Source organism: Melitaea cinxia, chromosome 29, assembly GCF_905220565.1.
Source record: "Melitaea cinxia chromosome 29, ilMelCinx1.1, whole genome shotgun sequence".
NCBI lineage: Eukaryota > Metazoa > Arthropoda > Insecta > Lepidoptera > Nymphalidae > Melitaea > Melitaea cinxia.
Genome location: NC_059422.1, coordinates 1,289,777 through 1,308,574, shown reverse-complemented (window position 1 = coordinate 1,308,574; position 18,798 = coordinate 1,289,777). Strand labels below are relative to the sequence as shown.

Here is an 18,798-nt window from a genome sequence, read left to right as displayed (position 1 = left end):
ATTTCAAGTTTCTTGTCTGAGGTAACAATAATTGTTGTTTTTATACAGTTAATATTCTTCAAATAAAGAAATAAGTTATGTTACTTTTGAGGTATTGTATCTTTACTAATAAATTGAGAGTCGGTTTTTTTTTGTTACGGTTATACTGCGAAAACTACTGAATCGATCGGAATAATACTTATACCATATGATACAGCGTGTTATGAAGAAGATTTTAGTGTATGACATGTTGGTAAATAATTGTGTTTGCTCGCAAACGAAAAAAAACCGACTTCAATTACATCGACGAGTAATACAACGTAGATCGACGAAAAGATAGTCAAGTAACTACGCGTTATCAGAGATTACTCAAAAAGTAGTTATCAGATCTCGATAAAATTTATATGTGACCACATGATAAACATCAGCTTTCGATTAAATTAAAAATTATCAAAATCGATACACCCAGTAAAAAGTTATTGCGATTTTCGAGAGTTTCCCTCGATTTCTCAGGGATTCCATCATCAGATCCTGGTTTCCTTATCATGGTACCAAATTAGGGATATCCCCTTTCCAACAAAAAAAGAATTATCAAAATCGGTACATCCAGTAGAAAGTTATGCGGTATAATACGACGTAGGTCGGCGAAAAAAGCGTTACGTAAAAACGCATTATTAGATATAGCTCGAAAAGTAGTTATTAGATCTCAAATAAATTTAAATTTATTGACACACACCACCTTTCGATTAAAAAAAAATTGTCGAAATCGGTCCACCCGGTCAAAAGTTCTGATGTAACATACATTAAAAAAAAAATACAGTCGAATTGAGAACCTCCTCCTTTTTTGGAAGTCGGTTAAAAAATGGACGGACAGAGGTCGCGTTATCATATATGTTGATCAGGACTTTAACAATGAAAATAATAACAGTAACATATGTAATGTAAACTATATTTTAATATCAATTGAGTATTATATTTACTTGTAGCAAGATAATAATTATAGATTTGACATGTTTCTTAATAAAATTAAATATAAGAATTATATTTTTTCGTATACAATTTTCGTTACAGTAGCACGAGTCATAACTTTAAAAAAAGTCCTCAGCCTTTTTACTTCATTCCAGCCTATCACAGTCCACTGCTGGACATAGGCCTCCACAAGTTCGCGCAAAAAGTGGCGTGATGTCATGTTTTGCCCATAGTCACCACGCTGGGCAGGCGGGTTGATTACCGCAGGGCTGGCTTTGTCGCACCGAAGACGCTGCTGCCCGTCTTCGGCCTGTGTATTTCAAAGCCAGCATTTGGATGGTTATCCCGCCATCGGTCGGCTTCTTAAGTTCCAAGGTGGTAGTGGAAGTGTGTTATCCCTTAGTCGCCTCTTACGACACCCACGGGAAGAGAGGGGGTGGCTAAATTCTTTAGTGCCGTAGCCACACACCCCTTTATGTTCTAATAAAAAAATCTTCCGCAGTCTTAAGATTCATTATTCACATTAATTATGCATAATTAAAATTAAAAATTAAAATATTACACAATCTTTTGACCTCAAATTATAATAACAATAACAAAATAATAGAATAACTATTCATTGACCTTCCTGGTATGTAATTGCTGTAGCATTGATTCATCATTCTATTTTTATAATAGTAAGAACACGCAATATCTATATCTACTAACATTAAAACTCTGAAAAGTTTGTTTGTTTAAACGCAATAATCTCAGGAACTACTCTGCTTCGAATTGAAAAAAAAAAATTTTTTTTTTAATGGTAAATTTCCTTATAATAGGCTATATATTATAGTACTTCTTGTTTATCAAATTAACGCGATCGAAACCCCCGGGCACAGCTAGTCTTGGAAGTTTACACGTATATAAAAACATTAGGTCCATCTCAGATCTTGAAAACAATTTGACGTATGAAAAGGTAATTTGGCCGGAGAAAGTTATGAGTTAATAAGCGTCTGCTAAGAACGGATTTTGCCACAGACTGTCACAAATTTGCCACAGACTAAGGGCTGTCACAAATTTGCCACAGACTAAGGGCTGTCACAAATTTGTATGAAACTTCTGAATTCTTATGCTCTAAGATTGAAATTATAAAAGAGTCAGGTTATAATAGATCCTCTTTAGTGTGGTCTAAGGGCTCTCGAAAGGTTTTATAAAAGTCCCAAATTTTTTGTTCTTCGAACTTGAAGTTTGAAGAAGTAGTTTATAGTTAGTAGACATCCACTATGAACTGATTTTGCGACATAGTCGCATTAAGAAAAAGTCAAGGGGCTCTTGAAAGATTTAATAAAAGTTAGTGGACGTCTGCTGTCCAAATTCAAATTTTCAACTATTCAATAAGCTGATGGGTGAAGATTATTTCTAGGTCAGATCTTAAAGCAAGTTTTATTTTAAATAGCCAGTTTTTTTACGTAAGATTGCCGGTGTAGGCTGGATGAGGATTGCGGAAGCCGGGTTGTCTGGCACGAACTTGGGGAGGCCTATGTCCAGCAGGGGACTGTGATAGCCTGAACTAACTAACTAAGCCAGTTTTGTTTTCGTAAGTATATTATAGTCCAACGTTTACATCACGACTTTTCCTCCTACTGTTTGTTTCCACACTAACCACAGATATATATCAGAAATGGCAATTCTTTATTTTTTATTTTATACTTTTAAGCCCTAATATTTCACAATATTCAGATGCAATAAATGTACCTAACCCTTGTCTATACAGAACAGAAATATCTGGAAAGCTTAAAGAATATCAAAAAACTGCCTTTTATCATAACAAAAACAAATAAATATAAGAAAGGTCCCAAAATTAAGCCCTGTGGAATGAACTTGTACGAATGACTCCTAAAAACTGCCTCGTTAACAATATTTAGTATTTCCACTAATATTTTTGTAATCGAATCTAAACCCCAGCCTCTTATTATTTACGATACAAGTTTTTTAAGCATTGTGTTCAACAGAATCAAATGCCTTAGATAAATCACAGAATACCCGTGTTCGGTAATTTCTTCCAATACATTTAGACATATCTTACAACGTAATTTGGCGTATATGATGATGACTGATGACTATAAATTAGCTGGTAGGTGGTAGTAGCTGGCTCGTATACTGCAACTTTATAACTATGGTGGAGATATAATAATATTGGTAGAATATCCAATAAAGGTACGTCTTCATATCACGTCGGGGTCACCAACTTGGCGATTGAGCTATTTGACGAATGAAGTAATAAAACAATCTTCGATATCTCCACCGACTTTTTATTAAATAATAATCGACTTAAAAACAATGCTCACGTAGCAAAATATATAAAAGAATTAATAGACTGAAAAAAAAATTATATGGAATTCTCCACATCTAAACATTTTTGAATATCATATCAAAAATTGACCGCTCCAGCGGGGTTCGAACCCGCGTCTCCGACTGACCGTGTCGGCGCTCTAGCCAATTAAGCTATGGAACGATGTACCCGCTAGAGCGAAATTTTTGATATGATGATTTTTATTTTCGGTTTAAGCGAACCGTGGTGCCGTCTATATTCTCCACATCTATCAAAAAATATTTTTCTAAAAAATATAAAACATAAAAAGTATGTATATGTATGGATACGCCACAATAAGCAATTTTATTATTTGTTACAAACTTAAAGGTTATTGAATTACTGCTTTTATTATTTAAACAGTGAAGCATTTTTTAATAATGTGTTATGAAACTGTGATTTCCGAAGTGTATGGCTACTACAGTAAAGAATATAGCCACCCCCTCTCTTCCCGTAGGTGTCATAAGAGGCGACTAAGGGATAACACAGTTCCACTATCACCTTGGAACTTAAAAAGCCGACCAGTGGCGGGATAACCATCCAACTGCTTGGTTTAGAAACACACAGGCCGAAGACGGGCAGCAGCGACTTCGGTGCAACAAAGCCAGCCCTGCGGTCACCAACCCGCCTGCCCAGCGTGGTGACTATGGGCAAAACACATGAGTTCACGCCATTTTCGGTGTGAACTTGTGGAGGCCTATGTCCAGCAGTGGACTACGATAGGCTGAAGTGATGATGAGTTATGATTTCCGAAAAACTATATTAAAATCAAACACATACATATATAAAAACCAAAAATATATTCTTCTCATTAGTACATACATATTTTAACACAAAAATTAATACATACATCGACAGGCACTAAAAAACAAATACACCGTGTCCATCAAACTAGCCCAATATTATCGAGGCGAATATTTAGGGTTCTCTGGGGCGTAAGTGAAACTTCTCAATTCGTAGGAGACGCCATTCTGATTTTCGTAACCGAAATCGCGCATTTCATTCTTTATTTCTGAATCGAAGTTGCTACAACCTCCGAATACTCTATTCGGTGTGTGATTGGTCAATAATCCTGACTTCTGATTGGCTGAGGCATCTTGACCTTGGTTTCCTGCTTCCTGATTGGCTGACGACGACGCGGCCGCGTCCTCTTTGCTCTGATTGGTCGGCAGGGAGCGGAATAGTGCGGAATGTGCGGTGGCCGTGTCTAAATCGGCTTTTCGGGATACCAATATCCTAATATCGGTATGCAGGTACAGTTTTCCTGATTTCGAAGTCATAAACCTAGAAAAGAGAAAAAAATATACTACTATAATAATAAATCAATAGCGTAGTAAATAAGTATCGTACATACGGTGCCTACAACTAAATAATTGTGTTTACTCGCAAACGAAAAAAAAACCTACTTCCATTACATCTACAAGTAATGCAACGCAGATAGACGAAAAAACGGTCAAGTAAATACGCATAATTAGCGATAACTCAATAAGTATTTCACCAGATCTCGATCAAATTTAAATGGGATGACACAACAGTAGCAAATTTGTATAAAAAATTATTACAAAAAGTTCTGAGGAAACATACATAAAAATACAGTCGAATTAAAAATCTCCTCTTTTTTTGAAGTCGGTAAAATGTCTTTCTTCAACCTTCACGATTATTTCCAAACTTAATATAAAAGTACCCTGGTAATAGTTACTACTTGAATGGTATATATTTATAATTTAGTGAATTCATTATGAAAGGACGGCAATAATACGATATGAATCAAAACCAAAAATAGGTTAATCCAAATAAAATTTAAAATTTAAATTGTTATTAATATCAATTCTAAAGAATCAAACGAATACTTAAAACCAATTAATCTAATTATACCCATAAATTGTACAATACTAGTAAACTAAATAATACTTATGAATCACACTACCCATGAATCATATCACCAATGAATCAAACTCACCTCAAATGAATCAAATATCTTAGCCACTTGTGCATATGGTGCGGAGCGGGAGGGTCGGCCCCGGCAGGCATGTACAGAGTCCTCTGACGTAGGAAAGTCCTTGCCATGGGCGGCATACAGGTCAAGTCGTATAATACTACGAACATCTTGACCAACGTGCCATGGGGGTTGAAAAGAGAGACCTGGATTGTTCCAGAACGAGCCACTCGGTACCCGCCCGGTCCGAGGTTTATGTGACCCTGGAATTGAATATAAATAGTTAATGAATTTTCATTACTGGTGACTTTTAATGGAGTTACTACTTTGTATATGGTTACTGATAGTACTTAACTGATAATGGTTGCTTGTGGGAGTTTAGTATATTTTTTGTATGTTTTGGATATTAAAAAACACCTAATAATTGCTTCTGAGCATCGCTATCGCTAGATTACTCAGAACATTTTTATGTTCTTTATATTTATTATTTTTGTACTGATTGGGAATCTGGTTTAATAAAACACAAGTGTTCACTATGAAGCCATAGACCAGAAGCGAGTCTATATTTTATATTTCTAATTATAAGCCATAGACAATAACTGCGGCTTACACATTACCCAACACACATTATAGCTTGAATAAATATTACTACCAGACAAGAAAGCTGGATCATTTCCACCCACGGTCAATCCACTGACAGACCATCCCCGTGACATTCGGGACAGAAAAGAGTACAGGCCGTCTGCTCACTGTTAGGGCTTTTGTATTTACAAGTACACATAGATGGTGGTCGCTCACTATGTAGGTGGGGGGGTCGCTCACTATGTAGGTGGGGGGGTCGCTCACTGTGTAGGTGGGGGGGTCACTTACTATGTAGCTGGGGGGGTCGCTCACCATGTAGGGGGCGTTGGTCCCTCCAGGCGCGTAGAAGAACACAGTGACGGGCAGGCGGCGGTGGGGGGGGCAGAAGGCCCCCGACGCGCCCAACTCCGCTGCAAACCCGTGCACCGTCGCGACCGGCTCCAGCCGACCTTTAAGTGCCGACTCTTCGAAGCTACCTGCATTCATAATACATCATTCATTAATAACAAGAAATAATAATAATAATACTCTTTATTGTACACCATTAAAAGAACAACAAAAAAATGAAAGATGTACAAAGGCGATCTTATCGCTGAAAGAGCGATCTCTTCCCGACAACCTTAGGGTATAGGACACGAAACAGAAACTGCAGTTAGGGAGTAAACAAACGATTGGTGTGCGAATTAGGATACTCGAACAAAGTACTAATAGACAATATATAATAATAATAAACATACATAATACTTACCTATACAAAATACACATAAATAAATATATATATACACATAATAAAAAAATAAAATATCATATAAAGACGATATAGGCGATCATGACGTGCTTAGTGACAAATAATGTAGTTTAAGGTATTTTTTGAAGGAGAAGAAAGATTGAGCTTGTCTAATAGGAAGAAAAAGAAATAACTATACTTTAAAAAAATAAATGCATGGCTGCATCGAATTGTATAATGCTTTTTTATGTGTTCGTTGTTGTCAGGGCAAGGTTTTTATCATACAAAAGTTAAGTCGATATGTTCACAATAAAAAGTGCGGTATAGATATTTTCTATGAGATAGGTTCACCCTTGCCATCTTTCAATAAAATAACTATTTGTAAAAACGTTTCAAGGTTAAAGGTGTTTATTATCTCATTTGAAACCATTGAGTAAGTTAGTCAGACCAGGTCTGCCACCTACATACTGGATTGTAACTAAATCTGTCATATAAGTGTTCATCATCATCATCACAGCAGCCTTACGCAGTCCACTACTGGACATAGGCCTCCACAAGTTTACACCAAAAATGGTGTGAACCCATGTGTGTTGCCCATAGTCACCATGCTGGGCAGGCGGGTTGGTGACCGCGGGACTGGCTTTGTCGCACCGAAGACGCTGCTGCCCGTCTTCGGCCTGTGTATTTCAAAGCCAGCAGTTGGATAGTTATGCCGTCATCGGTCGGCTTTTTAAGTTCCAAAGTGGTAGTGGAACTGTGTTATCCCTTAGTCGCCTCTTACGACACCCAAGGGAAGAGAGGGGGTGGCTATATTCTTTGATGCCGTAACAACACAGCATATATAAGTGTTGTCTCATGCAAATGACTGTGTGGCTTTAAATGAGAAAAATAAATATCTTTAGCATTAAGTGCAGTAGAGATATCTTTATGAGAACCTTTTAAACTAAAATAATAATTAATATATACTAGTTTCGCACAAAAGTTGGTCCTTCGTGAACAGGATATGGTACAACATCCAATTTTCTTTTGTAAACATTACTTATAATAAGTAATACAATAATAATAATTCTTTCTAAGTTCATATCATACCTACTTAAGTGTTAATGAACTAAAGGGTTTCAATTTTAATGCTAACAATAATTTTTCATGAAAAAGATAGGAAAAAAAAGTTTAAGAATATATACTAACAAAATATATAACATTATATAAATGTACATAACACACGATATAATATGGGAAAAATGTTCTGAATAAACTCTGACATTAATGGTACACAGCACAAAAAAAGTTATAAAAACAAGAATATAAAAAACAAGAATGAAATATAACCATAAATGCCAATTACGAACAACGTACAACGTATGTTATGAGACAGCACTCAACGATTACACTTTGTCTTACGCTTCAGCCTGTAATATCCCACTGCTGGGCACAGGATTCTTTCCCCATGTAGGAGAAGGATCAGAGCTTAATCCACCACGCTGCTCCAATCCGGGTTGGCGGATACATTCCCTACTATGAGTAACGATCGCTATCAGGTGTATATAAGTTGACGATTGCTAATCGTATTGGTACATTAGAAGTAGTAATAGTAGAATTAAACTAAAAGCGCTGTAAAGCGTAATATTCAGCGTCACTGCTCAGCATTTTCGTCACACGATTTCATTTGAGAGAGAAAGTATTAAATTACCAAGAAGACCAGCGCTGGGTCCCAGACGTGGGCGTGGCGTAGAGCGGCGTGGGGGAGCTCTAGCGGTACCCGGGGACACTGGGTGGAAGAGAGCACTGGAACACACACACATATACTCATCATTTACTTCTATTATAAATATAAGCCTAAATAAATATATTATTTTAACCAATGTGTCATTGGTTGTGAATAACGCTATTTAACACCGGTATCTAACAGATAAAAGTTATTCATACATAATTCTTTTTTGCCATCTGTCTCATCATCCATTCTTAACTTATCTGTGAGATCAAAATTAATCCACATCCAGTGCAACAGATCCTTGGTGACGTATGATATTTTTGTATTGGTGTAACAATTGAGGAGTTCTACAAGGCTATCATTTAGGGCAACTTCTTTTCAAACTTTTTATTATTAACATTCTTTTAGAAACATGCACGTATGATTCAACAAGTCTTTCATTTTAACTTATAATATATATATATATATATATATATATATATATATATATATATATATATATATATATATATATATATATATTATATGATAATAAATAAACAAATAATTTCTTTATAAATTTAGTCCAAGTAAACAATTTCACAATGTTTTAAATTTAATATACAACATACTTTTATAAATATTACTTAATTAAAAAAGGGTATATTTCTAAAGCTTACCTCTTTATACCAGAAACGCCGTTAATCGAATCATCAAAATCGAAACAATTATTTCCACGTCTCAAGGGCGCTGGACTGGACGTTAAGGGCAGACCCGTCTTATTATGAAACACCATAGATGCCGCAGAATCGAACCTCCAACGAAACCTATCCATCTCCGTAGGAGAAGGCACTTGGTTATCAGGGCCGCCCTTCTTTGGGTCGGGGAATTTGAAGCCCTCCTGATCTGTTTCCTCCCTTGGAGACTCGACCTCGCATCTATCGAATGTTCCATAATCGCATTTCTCGTATAAAACGTAGTCTTCGCTTATAGAAAATGTCTTCTGTCGCTTCGTTTCCGGTTTCGGTACAGAGAATACCGTATCATCGTCTCTTAGGTTTAATTCTTGTATGTCGTTGTTTTGCGCGAATCTTTCACTTATCACCTTTTCGATACGATCCACTATCGGGAAGAAGCGTCTCAACTTTGGCCTCTTTATAATGCCATCACACTTATCACTAGAATTATCTAAACTTATATCACACTGTGAATTATCTCTACTATTATCACATTTATGCTTCTTAAACGTTTTATCTTCCTCCTCGCGTTTTCGTCTCGCCCCGCTTTCTATAGATGCCAGGTTGTAATTACCTTGCGACCTGACCATACCCCTGTCTAGGCAACCTAGACATTTTAATTGTAAAGTGTTTCCACACTGACACGTCATATCTTCCGTCTGTGTTGCCACTGTGTTGGTCCGTCTGAACTCTGTCGGTGGTATGCTCATCGTCTCAACAAACGGCGACCTACCCTCGATCCGACTGGCCGGCAGCGTTAAATACGTCTGATTCCTGAAACATCCTATCGCTCTGAACCTATCGAACCTAGCAGCTTGTAGTATCGGTATGGACGTATGGGTTTCCTTAACCTTTAAACCGTCGCCTTCCGACGACGTGCTATCACAGAGCTTTTTAAGCTGACTCTCTTTCCTCAAACGGCGTTTGTATTTTGCTATCTCTTTCAGTCTACGTTCGTCTAGCTTTTTCGGTTCCTGGGCGTTTAGAGTTTTACTTCTATGGTTTTTATCGTCAGATTCATCATCACAGCTACATTTGTGCTTTCCGCTTTCACTGCACGGTGTCAACATTCTATCATCGACGATTTTTTTATCCTTATCGAGACAAGAGTACATGTAATCGTTGCCTTGATTCGATATAATGGAGTGTCTTCTGCCGTTGGGAGCTATGTTCCCATCCGGATATTTGTTACTCCTGGGACCTAAAGAGAGATCATTTAATTTCCCGACCAGCTCGTCGTGGGCGTTCGCCGGAATTTCCTTACTGGCTCGCCGTTTCTGACAGGTACATTTAACTACTGGTATATCGTCTAAGCGTGGCAGACTTTCCAGGACTACCTTTAGGTAAACGTTGTTCCCGATATCGGTTACCGGGAACTTGTGTCCGTTAGGTGGTCGAGGGAAGTCGGCGACCTTGTAACTTTCCCCTGGAATTTTTATGGAGTAGACGATATTAAGCTTGCGCTCCTCGAGATCAATTTCGTCACAGTTCGCTTCTATTTTTTTAAAGTTGCACGTTTCGCGGCTCAGCTTTCTCCTGGAAGAATTAAAAGGATATATACTATCACACTTAAATTTAAAAGGGTAACCAAAGTAAGAAACATTTAAATAGGATAACGCTATTTTTCTCTTTTCTAACATAAAGAAAAATTAATAGGTTAATAGGGATAGGTGATAGGGCCTTAAATTTTTTGACTATCTAGAAGAATATTCTAAAAGATAGTAATAGCAGAAAATACAATGGAACTTCTATGTGCGACACTTTTATTAATCTTTAAACGTAAATATTATGATGGTTTCTGTTTAAGAATGCGTTGGAACCTAAATCACGGGTTTTCGTAGTTTATAGGCCAGGATTCCAATGAAATATAAATAAAAAACTTTACGAATAACGATTCCTTATTGTTATTTTTCTGGAAGGGTGATATATAAATGGGGTTGGGCACAGCAGGAAATATCCTGCTCAAAATCTGGAGCTGCCCGACTGGGGAAGTACCTCGACATTACAGATCACAGCAAAATAATTCTGCTTTCAAGAAGTCATGTGTTCCTGTGGTGAGAAAGGTGACTAAAGCTATTGGGAGGGGGTTGTGGGTAGGGGGGTAGGCTACCGGAACGTAAGGCATTGCAGGCGTGTATAGACTACGCCACCATCAGGTGGACCGTTCGCTTGTTTGCCGACTTAGTCGTATAAAAAAAAAATACCTTCTCTCATCAGGTTTGTCATCGGTGTTGATGATGGCTCGCCAGGCGGACAACTGAGAAAAGTGGAGCTGAGAACGAACCGCGTTGAGTAGCCAGTGGGGGGTGATTGCGGATTGGGTCTCGTGGTTTCTGGAAATGAGTATTTGTTTATTAAATTTCACAATTACCTGAGTAATTCCATCACATTTATACCCTCCCTATAAATACATTTAGTCCGCGCAATTTTCGTACAAAGAGGTACAAAGTTTTTGCTTCGAGTATTAATTTATAGATGTATAAATATAGCACCGTGAAACAAATAATGAAATTTATACAGATACTTAAAAAGATAGAATATTCTCTATAGAATACCGCATAGAGTACGTACTTGTTAGTGATAGTCCTCATGGTCCATCGTTCAAGAAGCAAAGCCTTGGGTTGGGTGTGAAGCTTGTCGTAAACGCCGTCTTCCTCCACACGGCTAAGGGACGCGTAGCACTCCTGGCAGTCAGGCGCCAGGAGTACCTGTAGTGACGTACTATCTTGAACAACAAGTTTGGCGTGGATGTTCTGGACCGTCTCGATACTAAAAGATATCTAGTACTTTACCTATTTCATCACAAAAATAAACATTCATTGCAGCATTCAAAAAAATCTCTCAAATATATTCTTTCCTTTTCCTTTGTATTTATGGATGTATGTCTGTATTTATGTATGATGTGTGTACAAATCTATGTATTAAACGATATAAGTAATGAATTATAATTATTTTATCGCGATTGTGCGCTATTTTGTCCCGCGGTACCATCATATCTCACCAACAAGGGTTGACTGGAGGAGATCTCTTTTAGAGACCAGTTCGCGCTTGTCTACCTTTTTTTGTGACCAAAATTGTAAATATGTCTTAAAGTGCAATAAAAAATATAAAAAACATGAACCCACTTTTGGACCGTTTTAATTTTATTAACTAACAAATTAACAAGCGTCTTCGGTGCGACAAAGCAAGCCCTGCGGTCACCAACCCGCCTGCTCAGCGTGGTGACTATGGGCAAAACACATGAGTTCACGTCATTTTTGGCGCGAACTTGAGGAGGCTTAGCATTGGACTGTATTAGGCTGAAGTGAACTAACAAATACCTCAATACAGATGGGGATCTGGTCGTTCCATAGGGCCTGCACGTGACTGTTGAGTTGGGCTTCGATTATCGGTTTTGCCTCATCTTTGTCCGGTTTCGGTTGGGTTATCACCTGAAATGAGAATAGTAAAATTATCACTTAATTATCATAAAACATTTTTTTTAATGTACAACTAGGCCTGCTAGCGAGGTTTAACCCACCTGATGGTAAACGGTTACCGAAACCTATGGACGCCTGCAATATCAGAAGTTTTACAAACGTATTGCCGACCTTACTTATCTTCCTCAAGAGCTTTTTTTGTATCGTAGGGGAACCCATTTACGAGTGATATCCAGAACGCCCGGGTAGGCAATCCTCGACTGTATGTCGGCGTCAGTACTTGGAGCGCAATACCGACCCAACCCCTGAGGAAACCTTCAGCCGCTTTAATTAGAGGGTGCCGGATCTGCAGGCAACAGGATTCCTCCAGCGATAGGCTGGCCTCGGCAAAAAGGCCAGACTTCTCCTCCATGGGGAACGTTCGGCTCACCTCTGAACAATCCCAAAGACGCCGTGTCTAGCAGGACCGGGTTCCGATCCTTGCCCAAAACGGGCACAGAGGTGTTACTAGAGGCACATTAAGTAGCGCCTCCTACGCACCCCTGGTCGTCGCCTACGGAGGGAGGCCTCTTCGGCGACCTTCTCTCTTACCCGGTCGTCATCCTCCTTCTGGGACATTACTGTCTCGTAGAAGGAAACCATCGCCTTCCAGGACTCGCCGTCGCCGAGCATCGCGGTGATGACGCTCGGGAGTGACAAATCCCCTCCGAGGACTGTCGTCATATCGCGACGCAGCGCCGCCCATCTCGGGCACATCTCGAGAGTGTGCGGAGCCGAGTCCACCGCCACGCCACAATTGTGACATCCAGTCGTCGACTCCCTGTGGACCGTCCGACACAAGTAGTCACCAAAGCAGCCGTGCCCGGTGAGAACTTGCGTCAGACGGAAGGTGAAGAGCTTGCGCTTACGGCGCATCCACCGCTCTATGAGCGGGCGACCTTCCTCAAGAGCTCTAGCCACCTTACTCACCACAGGAACACTACTTGAAAGCAATTTATTCAGTTGATATCTTCTGTAAGATTAAGGTACTTGCCCAAAAGGGCTGTTCCAGATTTTGGACAGGATATATAATCAATAAAAAAGAGAGGGATTAAGAAGATAGATCCTAGCTTACCTGCTGGCTAGTTGAGGGGTGGTGTCTCCGGGGCGCGGGGCTGGCGCTGCGCGCGCGCACCACCAACCTGCCCAGCTGGAGAAGCAGACTCGTACCCGTGGCGGGGGGAGGTTCGTTACTGTGCATCTGGAAACCAACAAATACCACTTTTAGTGAAAAAAGAGAATGTATTAGTACAATCCATACATTCGAAGATGCGGAAGTGCATCTAGAAACAACTATAATGTTATGTTTTTAACTTTTTTTTTTCATATATTTATTTATCGCCGCATTGGCGCAGCGGTCACGACAATGGATTGTGCCTTTTGCGCTAGCGGTTGCGGGTTCGATCCCCGCACTTGACACACATTTGTATTGGCTATACAGGTGTTTGCCGTGGTCTGGGTGATTGTGCAGTCCTTGTGGGTCTCCCCACATCATGTACACCTGATAGTGATTGTTACTCATAGCGGGGACCATATCTGCTAACCTACATTGGAAGCAGCGAGGTGGATTAAGCTCCGATCCTTCTCCTACATGGGGAAAGAGGCCTGTGCCCAGTAGTGGGATATTACAGACTGAAGCGTTATTTATTTAAAAAGTTACAAATATAGTGCTGTTCTTTACAAATTCGCCAAGTTGTCTGGTAAAGAGGCGCTCAATTTTAACACATACAAGAAATGAAGATATAGCTTAACAGATCAAAGCCACAGTCGAAGGCGTGGAAAGAATTATAAAATATATAAAAGGAAATAAAAGTTTCATCAAAAATACTAAAGATGTTTCTTCAAAAAAAATTATATACAATACATGTTAATAAAATGACCCCCCATGAACAATTAAGTGAAAAGAATGAAAAGAATAAAGAGAATACTCCTGTCTTCTTTTTAAATTTGATTAAGAAATAAACGAAACTTGAATTAGTATAATCTATGTCCTCTATCTGTATATTTATGGTTAGTGAAAAAATATATTTTTACTAGAGCTACTAATTAATATATTTAATGACAATGTTTTCAAACTATTAAAATAAAATGTAATACCTTCATATAACACAATTTAAATAGTACAAAGTTCAATATTACATTAAAAATAAAAGAAAACAAAAAAAATAAATCACCAATGGAAAAAATATAAAAGTAATGTAACAATAAAAAAAATACGTGAAAAAAAAAAAAAAAAAAAACCAACCAAACTAATATTTCAAGCACCAAAGAGGTTAAAATTTTAAACCAACCAGCCAGTTAATAATGTGACCTCAAATTCAGCACAACCTTGACCCATGTAAGTAGGTTGCGACGTGGACCCGAAATCCATTTCCCTAAATAAACTATGTACCTAGTTTTTAGTATAAGTATGTACTTATACTAAAAACTACTATTATTACTACTATTAACTACAATTAACAAATTTACTATTTACTACAATTAATAAATTACTTCAAACAGAAAATTTACATTGTAACCGACTTTAGTAAAGGAGGCCCTTAATTCGACCTTTTTTGTGTAATAATTTTTCCTGGATGTACCGATTTTGCTGATTTTCCAATCGAAAGATAGTTCTTGTCATCATAGAGGTATGACGAATACTTTTTGAATTACCCCTAATAATGTGTATTTAATTGATTATTTTTATAACTACCTACGTTCGACAGGCAATAGCCTGTCGATGTAAATCGAAGTCGATCTTTTCTAAAAAGGTATTAACTATATTGTAATGAAAAAGAAACAAACACAAACATATCGTGTATACAAAGTATTAACTCTTAAAAAAAAAAGCAAGTGCAACCATGCCCTAATTCGTAGGGACTGTTGCCAACGCCACAGTTTTAAAAATAGAACACTACTCGAACAACTGTGCCGCTGCAGCGACCCAGTTACCTACCTTTCACTGAACAGTAAAGAGCTTGAAGCGAATCTAGGCTGAATATGGGTATGCTTCGAATGTAGGTCAAAGTAGTCTTTATTATCTGTCATTTTCGGCCAAAATGGCGCACAAAATATATTGACATTTTGACATATGACACGCGTTTGCAAATACATTTTACAAAAAACCTAGTATGAATAATATTGCTTATACTATAGTTTTTATTTCAGAAGTTTCTAGCTTTTTAGAAAAGTGCAATACCTGTTTTTGCGTCTAATTTTTTTATGTCCTACTAATATCGCTTCAGCCTGTAATATCCCACTGTTGGGCATAGCCCTTTTTCCCCATGTAGGAGAAGGATCAGAGCTTCTCCTTCTCCTACTGAATATAAAACGCAAATAAATTAAATATTATTAAATTTGCAATGTTTTATTAAACTGACTCAACTATACTCATACAGTTAGAGTTTTACTAAGTTAGAACATTTTAAGTTGTCGCTGATATTAAAAATCCGCCATTTTCTGCTTATACATACATAATGAATAGGTATGTATTTAATAACATTTTAATAACGGAATTCTAATATCAGGAAAATGCAAATTAAAACGAAATTAAAATGAACATAACCTATTTAGTCAATTCATAATCTATAAACAACCGCTCTGGTGTGTTGAGGGGTGTAGTCGCAAAACACAGACGGTTTGTGGGTTCTTTATTTCATATTTGTATTAATACAAATATTTATCTCCCGTTTTGATGTCTGTCCTTATAGGCCGTGCCTCGGAGAGCACGTTAAGCCGTCGGTACCTGATGTTATCATAAATACCTGACAGCGATCGTTACTAATAGTAGGGTACATCTGCCAAGCCGATGGAGCAGTGTGGTGGTTTAAGCTAAAATCCTTCTTCTCTTAAATGGAGAAAGCCGCCTATGCCCAGCAGTGGGGTGTTATAGGCCGAATGCTATAAACAACTTAAATCACATCTATACAAATGAATCCCTACATCCCTTGATCAGATTTGAGTGAATTTAAGAACGACTTTTTAATGAATATCGTTTGAGTATACTATACTTTAAAATAATTATTACCGTATGTAATATAGTGTTGTATGGTGTTTACGAAATAAATAAAATACATTTTTCAGACTCAACTAACTTTCCCATAGTTGTAGATATGTTTTATTCAACTTTAAAAGATCATGGTGTATGCAACATGATGCTGTATGGTGTTTCGTCATGGTTCTGTCTCTGTCGCTCCAGGTCAAGGCTGGAGCAGGCCGCGCCCATAGAATTGAAAACAAAGAGAATCTATTGTTTCACATTTAATATTTTTACACATTCTGTGTTATTATTGTTATGAAAAATTTATAAAAATGTATAAGAAAATTTAATATGAGAAACAGTGTCGTATTTAGAGTAATATATAATTGTAATCTAGAATAAAATTTTATGATATACTAGCTGTGCTCGCGACTTCGTCCGCGTGGAGTAGTGACTTTACATGTTCAACGTGATTCTTTAAATTAATATACTTGTTTTTATTTATGAAACAGTTAACATGAAACATATTTATTATTGATTTTTCCTCCTTAATTTGTGCACACTTCTAACCGCTGCTACTGTATCGTGCCCAGTACCCAAAGGTGATCTGGAAGAAATCGCTATTTAGCGATAAGATCGCCTTTGTACATCTTGTATTGTATCTTTCTTTATATGTGTCTGTATTTTGGTGTACATTAAGAATAAATAAATAAAATAAAATAAATAAATTAATCTAAGCTTCCCAAAATATATATGTAATAACCACATCTAACATGGATTAGCCGTTTCTCAGATTAACGAGCACAAACGCACAGACAAACGGACAAAAATTCTGACAATCATTGTTTTGGATGCTATCTGCGTTGATAAAGGCTCCAATAATGTTAATACCTGTTACATTTTTATTATACTTATGTATAAATTGATGAAAACAATAAGGACGAAATATTAAGAACATAATAAATTAAAATATAATTTGTTTTGTAATTTTCGAGAAACTTTAGACAGACGGATAATTAGAATTTGTAATCCAAAAAAAATTAGGCCTAACCTAATTTTAAGTAAAATTAATTCAAACTGTGAATAAAACGATTTATCCTACGTTCATTAGTCCAAACAAATATGCCCTAGGCCTAACTTCCATCTTGATTTTATTTACGTAAATTCATGGTTGAAATTAAAATAACCTACTTAAACCTGGTCCAACTAAACAACGTTGTAGACTAGTGTTTCCCAAAGTGGGCGATAACGCCCCCTTGTGGGCGCTGCAGTACTAAGGGACCGAGGGTAAGAGACCTAGAAAAAAAATGGTGGCGTTGTGCCTCTAGGCTTGGGGGGCGATTTTTCATATAATCTATAAGGACTCTCGACTACAACTTGTGAACATCAACTAATATTCATTAAAATATTGCTCAAAGGTGCCCCTTTATAAAATAATTAAATAATTTATTATATGTATAAAATAATTTATTCTCATAGTGGGCAGTAAACAAAATAAGTTTGGGAACCCCTGCCGTAGACTATAGACGCCCACGACACCAAAAGCATGGCAAGTGCCGACCCTACACCCGACCCTGCCCAGAAGTTCTGGTCACCTTACTCACCACAGGAACACAACACTGCTTGAAAGCAGTATTACTTAGCTGCGATCTTCTGTAAGATTGAAGGACTTACTGAGTCGAGCTGCCTCAGATTTTCAGCCAGATTTTTCTCGCTGTGCCCTACCTCAATGATACGATTAGAATTTACCATTTCAGTCATTATACACTAATTACGCAAAAGAAAATATTACTGAATTTCGAAATTTAAAAATTTAAAAGGAACAACCAGCTCTTGATTTTGGTGAAATTATTTCCTATTATGACCTAACTTAATAAGTAAAATAATATTCAATCACAATCCCAAAAAATCCGAAGACATTTACATTACGGACTCTGTTCTATTTTCGATGTCAATATTAAAACCTCCAATTATGTTCCTTTCACACATTCTTTATTACATAAAAAAATCTAGGTCAATTGTATATTTCGCAAAACCACTTCACTTACAAGGTTATTACTATATATCTATTTATTTTTTCTTTAAATACAGAGACGGATTCGAAGGTATTACGGGCCTCGTATTACCGGGGCAATAGACCGCAGTCCTTTAGCTGTACCAACATATCTATGTAAATATGATAAAATTGTATAATATTATCAAATACTAGAGGACTGTCATCCTATGTGCATCGTGGAAAGCTACTGGATATATTTCAATTCATATTCTGAAGTTTTATTTCTTGGACACTTGGCAATTATCTCTAAAAATATTATTATAAAAATATTGCTATATTGTCAATTAACATAAAGTGTAAATTAACAACGATTTTTTCTATCAAGTACGTATTTAGACACAATAATAGAAGTA

At 37.2% G+C, this 18,798-nt stretch overlaps 1 protein-coding gene across 1 annotated transcript; it reads right to left on the bottom strand.

Annotated features, from left to right (window-relative positions):
* Positions 1-4,098: 4,098 nt before the first annotated feature.
* LOC123667691 (protein FAM214A) lies at positions 4,099-18,150 on the bottom strand. Its single transcript, XM_045601531.1, has 11 exons — positions 18,064-18,150; positions 13,504-13,629; positions 12,291-12,401; positions 11,542-11,678; positions 11,175-11,303; positions 9,455-10,506; positions 8,914-9,421; positions 8,234-8,328; positions 6,129-6,292; positions 5,259-5,497; positions 4,099-4,582 (listed from the first exon to the last, which is right to left on the bottom strand). The coding sequence occupies exons 1-11, from the start codon at positions 18,148-18,150 to the stop codon at positions 4,201-4,203; spliced, it is 3,030 nt and encodes a 1,009-aa protein (XP_045457487.1). The 3' UTR covers positions 4,099-4,200.
* Between the last annotated feature and the right edge of the window lie 648 nt (positions 18,151-18,798).